The sequence below is a fragment of the Alexandromys fortis genome, unplaced genomic scaffold (genome assembly GCF_014885135.2).
Source record: "Alexandromys fortis isolate MF-2015 unplaced genomic scaffold, M_Fortis_MF-2015_v1.1 scaffold_337, whole genome shotgun sequence".
NCBI lineage: Eukaryota > Metazoa > Chordata > Mammalia > Rodentia > Cricetidae > Alexandromys > Alexandromys fortis.
The window spans coordinates 477,735-488,476 of record NW_026068253.1 but is presented as its reverse complement, the minus strand read 5'-3'; the positions used below and the strand labels follow the sequence as shown (position 1 = coordinate 488,476).

The 10,742-nt window shown below is 34.2% G+C and overlaps 1 protein-coding gene across 4 annotated transcripts in view; it reads right to left on the bottom strand.

Annotated features, from left to right (window-relative positions):
- Cdh7 (cadherin 7) overlaps window positions 1-10,742 on the bottom strand; it is a 151,123-nt gene that overhangs the window by 27,906 nt on the left and 112,475 nt on the right. For all 4 annotated transcript variants that reach the window (XM_050131463.1, XM_050131467.1, XM_050131465.1 and 1 more), the window contains 3 exons: window positions 6,070-6,206; window positions 4,993-5,114; window positions 4,277-4,394 (listed from right to left, as the gene is read on the bottom strand). In XM_050131463.1, coding sequence (XP_049987420.1) covers window positions 4,277-4,394; window positions 4,993-5,114; window positions 6,070-6,206 — 377 coding nt within the window. The remainder of the gene's footprint in view (window positions 1-4,276; window positions 4,395-4,992; window positions 5,115-6,069; window positions 6,207-10,742) is intronic.

The window sequence follows — 10,742 nt, the reverse complement described above, 5'->3', positions numbered from 1 at the left end:
GAATTGGAAAGGAAGAAGTTAAACTTTCGTTATTTGCAGATAATATGATAGTGTACAGAAGTGACCCTAAAACTCTTCCAAAGAACTCCACATCAGTCATGTGGCAGGATACAAGATCAACCCCAAAAAATCAGTAGCCCTCCTAATATACAAAGGATAAAAAAGCAGATAGGGAAATCAGAGAAGCATCACCTTTCATGATAGCCACAAAAAGTATAAAGTATCTTGGGCTAATACTAACAAAGGAAGTGAAAGATCTATTGGACAAGAACTTTAAGATTTTGAAGAAAGAAATTGAAGAGGATGCAAGAAAATGGAACGATCTCCTATGCTCTTGAATTGGTAGGATCAACATGGTAAAAATGGCAATTCTACCAAAGACAATCAATAGATTCAATGCAATCCCCATCAAAATCCCATCAAAATTCTTCACAGACCTTGAGAGAACAATAACAAGTGTATATGAAAAAAACAAACAAACAAACAAAAAACCCAGGATAGCCAAAACAATTATATACAATAAAGGTACTTCTGGATGCATTATCATCCCTGACTTCAAAATCTATTACAGAGCTACAGTACTGAAAACAGCTTGGTATTAGCATAAAAACAGAGACTTTGACCAATGGAATCTAACTGAAGACCTGGATATTAATCCACAATCCTATGAACAGCTGACTTTTGACAAAGTAGCTAAAATTATACAATGGAAGAAAGAAAGCATCTTTAACAAATGGTGCTGGAATGACTGGATACCCACATGTAGAAGAATGAAAATAGATCCATATTTCACCATGCAAAAGGCTCAAGTCCAAATAGATTAAAGACCTCCATATAAATCCTACCACACTGAACCTGATAGAAGAAAAAGTGGGAAATAGACTGCAACACATGTGCACAGGAGACCACTTCCTATGTATAACCCCAATAGCACAGAGAATAAGAGCAGCAATGAATAAATGGGACCTCCTAAAACTGAGAAGTTTCTGTAAAGCAAAGGACAGCATCATTAAGATAAACAGCAACCTACTAAATGGGAGAAAATCTTCATCAACCCTGCAACAGACAAAGGTCTGATCTCCAAAATATATAAAGATCTCAGGAAATTAGACATTATAATTCTTAATAACCCAATTAAAAAATGGGGTACTGAACTGAACAGAGAATTCTCAACAGAAGAAGTTTCAAATGGCCAAAAGATACTTAAGGTCATGCTCAACCTCCTTAGCCATCAAGGAAATGCAAGTCAAACAACTTTGAGATACCAGCTTACACCTGTCAGAATGGCTAAAATCAAAAACACCAATGATAACCTATGCTGGAGAGGACGTGGACTACGGGGAACTCTCATCCTTTTGTGGTGGAATGCAAACTTATGTAACCACTTTGGAAATCATTGTGTTGTTTTCTCAGGAAATTGGGAGTCAACCTACCTCAAGATCCAGCAATACCACTCTTGAGATTATACCCAAAAGATGCCCAAATACCACTCTTGAGATTATACCCAAAAGATGCCCAATCATACTACAAAAGCAATTGTTCAACTATGTTTATAGCAGCAATATTTGTAATATACAGAGCCTGGAAATAACCTAGATGCCCCTCAATGGAAAAAATGGATAAAGAAAGTGTGGAACATATACACATTAGTGTACTACTCAGCAGTAAAAAACAATGACATCTTGAATTTTGCATGCAAATGGATGGAAAGAGAAAACACTATTCTCAGTGACATAACTCAGACCCAAAAAGATGAATATGGTTTGTACTCACTCATTAGTGGACTCTAGCTATAAGCAAAGAACATTGAGCCTATAGTTTGCTATCATAGAGAAACTAAATAATAAGGTGAACCCAAAGAAAATCATATAGAGATCCTCCCGGAAATTGGAACCATACAAGATTACTGAGCAAAAGTTGGAAGCATTGGGTTGGAGGTGGGGGTGTGGTGGGGAAAAGAGGAGTGGGGGAGACAAAAGGGAGAAGGGAAGTGTAGGAGAGAGCTTGGGGGAGTTGGATGGTTGAGATGGAGGAAGGGCGGATATGGGAGTAGGGAAGAAGATATTTTAATTAAGGGAGCCATTTTATGGTTGGCAAGAGCCTTGGCTGTAGAGGGGATCCCAGGTGCCCACAGGGATGTCGCCAGCTAGGTCCTTGGGCAGTAGAGGAAAAGGGGCCTGAACTGGCCTTGCCCCATAGTCACACTGTCAAATATCTCAAATATCACTATAGAACCTTTGGCGATGGATGTGAGATAGAGTGAGAGACCCACATAGGAGCACTGGACTGAACTCCCAAGGTCCAGTTGAAGAGTAGAAGGAGGGAGAAGATGATCAACGAAGTCAGGACCGTGAGGGGTTGGTCCATTCATTGAGACAGTGTTCCTGAATTATTGGGAGCTCACCAAAGCCAGCTGGACTGGGGTTGAATGAGCATGTTATCAAACTGGACTCTCTGTAGCTGACAATGGGGACTGACTGAGAAGCCACTGGGATTTGTTTCTACTGCGTGTACTGGCTTTTTGGGATCCTAGTCTGTTTGGATGCACACCTTCCTAGGCCTGGATTGAACGGGGAGGGCCTTGGATTTCCCAAAGGACAAGGTACCCTACCCTTTCTTAGGAGGAGGAGGAGGGAGGAGGGTGAGTGAGAAAGCAGCCGGAGGGAAAAGGGAAGAGGGAGGAAGTGAAAATTTTGAATGGCATTATTTACAAAGCAAGAAAATTTAAAATATCTACATATTGATTAATTCATTCACGCCAATGTTGATATTAAACATCATTATAAAGTTAGAGAAAAGAGTCATACAGTTGTTTACAAGTAGTCTAGCATGACAGATATAAAAATCATTGAAACACAGAAACAGAAGCATATACACAGAAACAATAACACACACATGGAGACACACACAGACACTGAATTTAGATCACAAGCCTAATACTGAGCATGTGAAAAAATAATGCCATGATCAAGAAAGTATTGCAGAATTTATGATACTCTATATTTGCTCTCCGAATGTGGAAGATAACATGAATGATTTATACCTATTCTTTTCCTTGTCCTTCAAGGTACAGCCTGGGGAGATTTATACTTGTGCCATGGGGATATTTCCATCTGTGTGACAGTATGGCTGCCCCATTAATCCAGTTTTTTTTTCTTGTGCACTCTGTATAGAAATATTGATGCTATTGGACTGTGGCTCATGAGGGATATATTTACCATCTTCTTGTGAAGCTCATATATTCCCTATTCTGCATCTGTACAAGATGATTCCAAAAACCGAGAGTGAACATTTCCAAGAATGATTAATCAGAGAGTTTGGGATTACCCACCCAGAAAATGCTCTTCTTTTATATTACTAAAGGGACAGCATAGTGTTCTTATTAGGTTGAGAATGGGATCAGGAAAAAAATGTTACCTTCAGATTGAATTTTCCTGGCCAAGATCACAGTTTTTGCATTAAAGTTGGAGCCTCAAGCAAAAGACTTCCTAAATTTCAACGGAAAGCTTGTCTATTCTGATAAGTCATATTGACTCTATTTTAAAACTAAGACCTGATTCATATGAAAACCAGTATAATCTGTAAGAGTAAATTCTCATGTTTTATTAAAAAGGTCTTATTAATATATTTTACGCAAAACTGGAATCTGCTTACTGGTACTTGTAAAGTGTCCCTTCAATAACACTTATGACTTCATGGGAGGAACTATCTTTAAAGCAAATTAAAGGAAATTCAATTTTACATAAGAGGGAGTATTATTCTATTATTATTCACTGTTTAATCTTTGTTGAATAGTTTTTATTATTAGATTTTTCATGTATCATGTTTATTTTCAAGTTAAAATATAATAATTGATGGTGTTATTGAGAATATTATGAGAATGATAAAATAATAATGATAATAATTATTAGAAAAAAATTATTAATATTCCCTCAAGTTGTGTTGTGTCAACATAGTTCAGTCCTTACTAAGAATCTTAGCAGGCCTTCAGTGTATGACATCATGTAAATAAAGAGCTTGGTATATAAATGGGAGGGAATTATACAGGAGACAGACAAGAGAAATATACCTAACTTTTTGCATTTGGCTTCATGTCTATATTGATTTAAATAGAAGCTTCTCCTCCATAACAGCAAACACCTGGATAGAAATTTTTCAAGGAACTCATTGCCTTTTAATCCATATCTTTGTTGATTTTTTTCCATTATAAGCATCTTTAAGGAGGAAATAAGACTTGTTTAGATGCAAATGCTTGCAATGACACATCTTGCCTTACCTTTGTTATCTTTCAAAGAAAAGTTTTGGTTATTTGTTGTATCTGTTGTTAAGCTGAAGTAAAAGTGATGACCATCAGATGGCTCATCTTTGTCTACAGCACTGATTTTCTGGATAACCTAGGTAGAGAGAATGTAATAGAAAAAGATGTACTGCTGCACTCTAATGAAAGTTCTACAGCAGGGCATAAGAATTTTTACACCTCGTTGTAATGTGAATCCATTCAGTGAGGTTAGGCAGTAGACCAGGTGTACAAAATTACACTCAATTTAAAATAGGCTCTGGAAAACAAATCATATCCTTTTCATAGTGCATATTCTAGCTTACTTTTGTGAACCTCACAAACAAGCTGCTACAACTGTTTATACATCCAAGTAAATATCACAAGACTGCGCAATATGGTAGACAAACCAAAGCCACTTTGAACTGCATGTCATTCTTAGTCAAGGTTCTTTCATAGCTCAATCAAACTTAATAAGTTTTATTTCTTCTTAAAGGAATCCAAGCTTTTAAACACAAAACTGGGTTAATTTTTACAATATTTTCTTTCCTCAGGATAACTGAGGAATTTTCAAAACCATATTAAAACAGAATTTGAAAGTTCTTTTAATATTAGTTCATGGTACACATCAAAGTTCTGGGGTACTTCAAAGATACAACTAGGAAATGCTTTTAAAGAAACTCCAAACAAAAAGGAAGTTGATTCGAACTTCTTACCTGCCCAGGCTGAGCATTTTCACAGACAGTGGTTTCATAGTCCATGGCAAACTCAGGGGCATTGTCATTAATGTCCAGTATAGTGATGGCCACATATCCTCTGCCAACCTGAGATGGATTCTCTGGTCAATAAAAAAATTCTAATTAATTCTGATAGAATACTCATCATACTCTTGATATTTTATTCAAGAAACATGAAAAATAAGCAAAAAATGAAAATTTTCTTTTTCAAAAGTATAATCTCAAGTAATAATTCTATTTGTAATACCACATATAATCTGAACCTTATAGACTCATTAACTTATATATTTATACATCTAAACACATCTTATATGGTTTTATATAATGCATAATTGTGAGGTGTCTATATTTATGTTTTCTATATAAATATGTGGATATATACATAATTATGTTTATATAAAAACAGATAAACTATATGTTTTAATATACACATATATTTGTATGCATCTATTTGTGTGTCTGTCAAGTTCCTGATAAGAAAATTGCTGAATGAGGAATAGTGAATCATGAAATTTAACTCAATGATGTCATAGTTCATATTTATGTTAGTATTAGCAAATTACATACACATATATTTTCTTTGATTATACATTTTAGTAATATAGATTTATTTTCTTCTAAATTACTTCATTCTTATACTAAAATTAGTTATTAGAACATTCCTATCAATGTGTATTGGGTAGAGATTAACTAACTTCACAGCATGATAAAGGCAGTAATATTAAGGATGCAAACATAAAAAAGCTTCAGAGAGCAATTCACACCCATGAGCTTTTACATTTCTATGTTTTGAATTAGCTATGTAAAAATAATCACAAGAAATCAGTAAATCTATATGTATTTTGCAGCTTACTGATTTTGGAATTTCTTGAGTTTGTTTAACTTAAACAAGCAACAGCTTAAACTCACCTCATCTCCTCAGAACCCATTCTCTGCTTTCATCTTGATTCTTCCTAAGGTCATTTTATTGATTTTTTTTTAAGCTTTACATTTTTCTCTGCTCCACTACCTGCCTATCCCCTCCCTCTTGATGTCATTTTAAACCTTTCAACTTACGGTTCTCCATTGCAAGGACTGTAATGTTATGAACAGCATTTGTCTCTCGATCCAATAATTTTGCAGTAGTGATAACTCCACTGTTGGCATCAATATTGAAAAATCTCTCCAAATCTGTGTTTCTGTCAATTGAATATCTAGTTGAAAATTTAAAGAAAATTTATGTTTGGTTCTTATTTTTCATTGATTTCTTAGGTGATAAATAAATCCTGCTAGCTAATACCAATAATATATGTTATTCTAAAAACTCCTACTGTGTAGCTGTAGTCCCAGAGCTTGTGTTGTAGTGTATTTCCTTATGTGAAATGTTTTGAAGTGAGCACCATAGAATGCATTGCTTCAGCGTGGCTTGAACATTCCATTGCATCTCCCACACTTTGCTACTATAGTTTACAATTTATACTAAAACCAAGCCTATATATAGGTCACTGCAATATCTTTTTGGTATTATGGACCTATAGCCTTTTGTTTTGATAGTATCAATATTAACATTTTTTAAAACTGGGATCATCACTCAGAAGCCTTAGTTGGCTTTCCAAAGATATAAGACAAAGTTGAACACCTAAAATTGAATGTTATTTTAAGCTGTAAAACTACAACCTCAGAATTTAAAGAACTGTATAAGGTAAATATTATACATTTTAGCAATATCTAAAATACAATCATTGTTGAAAAATCATGCCATGTTTATATTCCAATGCTATATTAATATTACATAAATAAATCACCATCCCAAAATAAATTACCATTTTTAAATTCCCCTGTAATTGAGATTGACAGTGTTTATTACTTTAAAATAAGTAATTCAGTACAAACACACATACACACAAAGCAAACAACAAATAAAATCTTAATAAGTGCATCACTTCAGGAATGACCAGTGATGATTGACTCAACTACATACATGACAAACCTTCAAACATATTGGCTTCTAATTTTCTTTGCCAACTTGACTCATATAAACTGTTGGTCTGTTTCAACTTTTTAATCAATTCTTATAAACATTCATTATCTCTTCAGTCCTCATATTTAGCACTAGTGAAAACTCTGTTTAATCATGTTCTTCTGTCCTCTATCTTCTAACCCTGTAATTTCCATTCATCTTGAACTCATTATTTTAATGCTGTCAGTGTATTTCAAGAATTGTTATTCTATTATATCTTATATTTCTGAATTAGGAATTTGGGAGGACATTTATGGTGGTTTTTCACCTCCTAAGCTCTGATTGGACTGCAGAACAAAATCAGCTGGAGGTAGAATTACTTGATCTGAAATGTTTTGAGATCTATTTCAAAAGTATCTTTTTTCCCATGGCTTAATAGTGTATGAGTGGCATAGCTAACATATTGGTACTTTACATGATTTCTCATCATTGGTGTTCTCTTGGGAGGAGGGGCCTGCTTCCGGTGCTAGTTTAAGTAAGTCCTGGCAGCTGTAATTGTTAATAATTGTTAATAAGAAGACTCCAGTTGTATATTGTTATTAAAAGGCAGAGTTGATAGAAGGGTTCAAATCAAGTACAATGGTAGTGTTTTCAATCACATTCAGCTGTGAAGTCTGAAATGGAAGACTCTAGAAAATAAATGACACTGGAACAACCAGAGTCCTCAGCTGTGGAAACAGAGGGTATTGGAATTACAAGGTACTTGTATCACAGGGGGTGAATCTACAAGTTAGATCTTAAAACTATTATAACTCCATTTATGTCATCAGTCCCAGATACAAGATATGGAACATGTTGGAATTGGTGTTGATGTTCCTGAGTTTTTCAGGAGACGTATATTTGGAAGAGAGAATATTTACCTTGAATGTGGATAGCACAGTACTGTAGGTTTTATTCAGACTAAAATGGGAAAGAAATTGGAATACCAATTCCCTGACTCCTGACTTTAAAAAGTGTTTTTTCAAATATTTAATGCACACCATGTTAATGTACAGGGAAAACAGTGTTAAACTACCAAAATTTGGAAGATACTACAGATAATGGTCTTTATTTGCTTTCTAGAAACTTCCATGTTTGTTTCACCTAAAATTTACAGCTTCATTCTATGTGATAAGTTTTGCTGTATTTTTCAGAATAGGATAATGTGTGTATATGTATTTTATTCTTCATGCATAAACATATAGACATATTGAAATAATAAGCATGTATATATTACAAATAATATACACATTTATGAATAGCTTATCCACCATCAACAGGAAAATAGATATCAATTATATTAAGATGATTATATCAAAACCTATGCAATCTAGTAAAGCCAAAATTAAAAACTTTGTTTATACCGGGCGGTGGTGGCGCAGCCTTTAATCCCAGCACTTGGGAGGCAGAGGGAGGCAGATCTCTGGGAGTTCGAGGCCAGCCTGGTCTACAAGAGCTAGTTCCGTGACAGCGGGACAGACACCAAAGCTACAGAGAAACCCTGCCTCGAAACCCCCCAAAACAACAACAACAACAACAACAAAAGTTTGCTTATTCATTTTCTTATCCCTAAAGTGTAATCAAAAGATAATGTCAGCATATTTTTAAAATTTTACTTCCTTATGAGTCTGTGATGTGTTTGATTGTGCATGTGTATAAATATATGGGTGTTAGAAATTGACATAGAGTGTCTTATTCAATCACTTTTCACTTTATTTTTTGAGTCAGACCTCTAGCTTAACATGGGACTCATAAGTTCCTCTCATCTAGCTAAACAGTTGTTCAGGGATCCATAGTTTCTTTTTGCAAGTGCTAGGATTAAAGGTGAACATTTATGACCACTCAACTTTTTTCTGTTTTTGTGTGGATTCCTTAAATCTGAGGTGAAGTCTTCCAGCTTTCATTGCAAGCACTTTATTCACTGAGATATTTCTCCAGCCTTATCAAGATCCTTTTGATAAAATAGATTTACACAATATTTTGAAAAATTACATTAAACAGAATGATGGATTTTATAAAGACATTTTCATTCGAATATATCATGAATTTTAGCTTCTAAATTAATAAGGGCAGAGATAAATACAGAGTTCACATAAATATTCATTTAATTACTTATTGGGTTAAGGTTAATGACTAAATATTTGCCTGTATACTTAATTACTCAATTATTCCAGAATTGGATTAAAGGTTCTATATGTACATGGTTCATTTATCGTGGTGCTTTTGTCAGTACTCATCTCAAGAACTGAAAAACAATTGAAGATCTTGAAATATTCCATAAGTTAACAGGAAACCAAACTTGTAATCATTCAAAATGTAATTATTCTTCAATTATAAACTTTACTGATTTAAATTAATGTGTATCTGAACAGCTGTAATCTTTCCATTGATCTGTACTATTGATATTTGTGTACAAGTTTTTAGATAATGTGTATAAGTGTTTATAACCTTATTTTTTTTTCTGTTGTTCATTCATGCACTAATTATTTAATTGCATTGAACTGACATTCCTTTTCCTAAAACCACACATAACAAAGTAATAGCACAAATTATAAAGGCAGAAATATAACAAGTTGAATTGGTATTAAACAGAGAATGTTAAGCTACAAAGAAAGAAATATGTATTATTTCAAGAAGAGTTGAAAGACTGGAAATGCACATTGGTAGACAGATATATTGTCCGTGAGGTTTGTTCTTATTATGTTTCTTACTGACAGGCTTGGTGCAACCAAATATTAGAACATTAAGTATTACCCATTATCTTATCATTAGATAGAAGTTGTTATGAGCATGTCAACAAATTGAAGGTGAAGTATAAATAAAACTTAAACCAATTAATTTGTAAAAAAAAGTTAAAATATAACCCTTAATGTAAAATAATCAAAGAAAATTAGTTTTTTTTTCTTTTTCTTGTTTAGAATGAGAAGTGTTATCTTTATCCACCCTAGAATATAGAAAAGGAGACTGAACAAAAAGAAAAGCAGGAGTCTCAGAAAAGCTTAGAGGGAACTTGTGCTTGCAACTGTGTGATTAACTGTTATCAACTTGACACGAACTAGAGTCATCTATGAATTGGAAATGTCAATGGTGGAACTGTCTCCAACAGACCAGACTTTGGACATGACTGTGGAGCATTTTATTAATTGTAACATAAGGGCCTGCCACAGGAGGTGTCATCCCTAAGCTGGTTATGTGTGGTCCTGTGCTGTATAAAAAATAGCTTAGCAATAAAGAAGAATCACTATAGGAAATAAGTGGTGTCCTTTGTCTGCTTTAGTTTTGTCTATGTGTTCTCACCTTGAATTCCAGTTCCGGCTTTCCTCAAAGTTGGATTTAAACCTATAATTCAAATAAACCCATTCCTTTCCAAAAATGATTTTGTCAAATGGTCTATCATAGCAAAAAATAGAATCAACCTTAGTATCTCCACACTGCTTGGTAATCTTAAAAAAATAATGGAAAGTAAGAGGAGAGTCATTTTATTGGTCAGGTGCAAACTTTCAGTGCAATTTTTGATGCTGCTAGTATGAGGGCAAAAAAATGACTGTTCTATCTTCCCCTAAATAGCAGCTTGAATAATAGGCTTCCATCAGTATATGCTAGAGTGGTTGGTTTCAGAAATCACTCACATGTTACTAAAAGGCCTGGTTACTCTGTTTCCAGTGGGTATGTTGGAAGACTGGTTTTAGGGATGACATATGTGTAATATTAGCAGTGATAACTAATCTGCCTTGTCCTTTTAGAGATATTC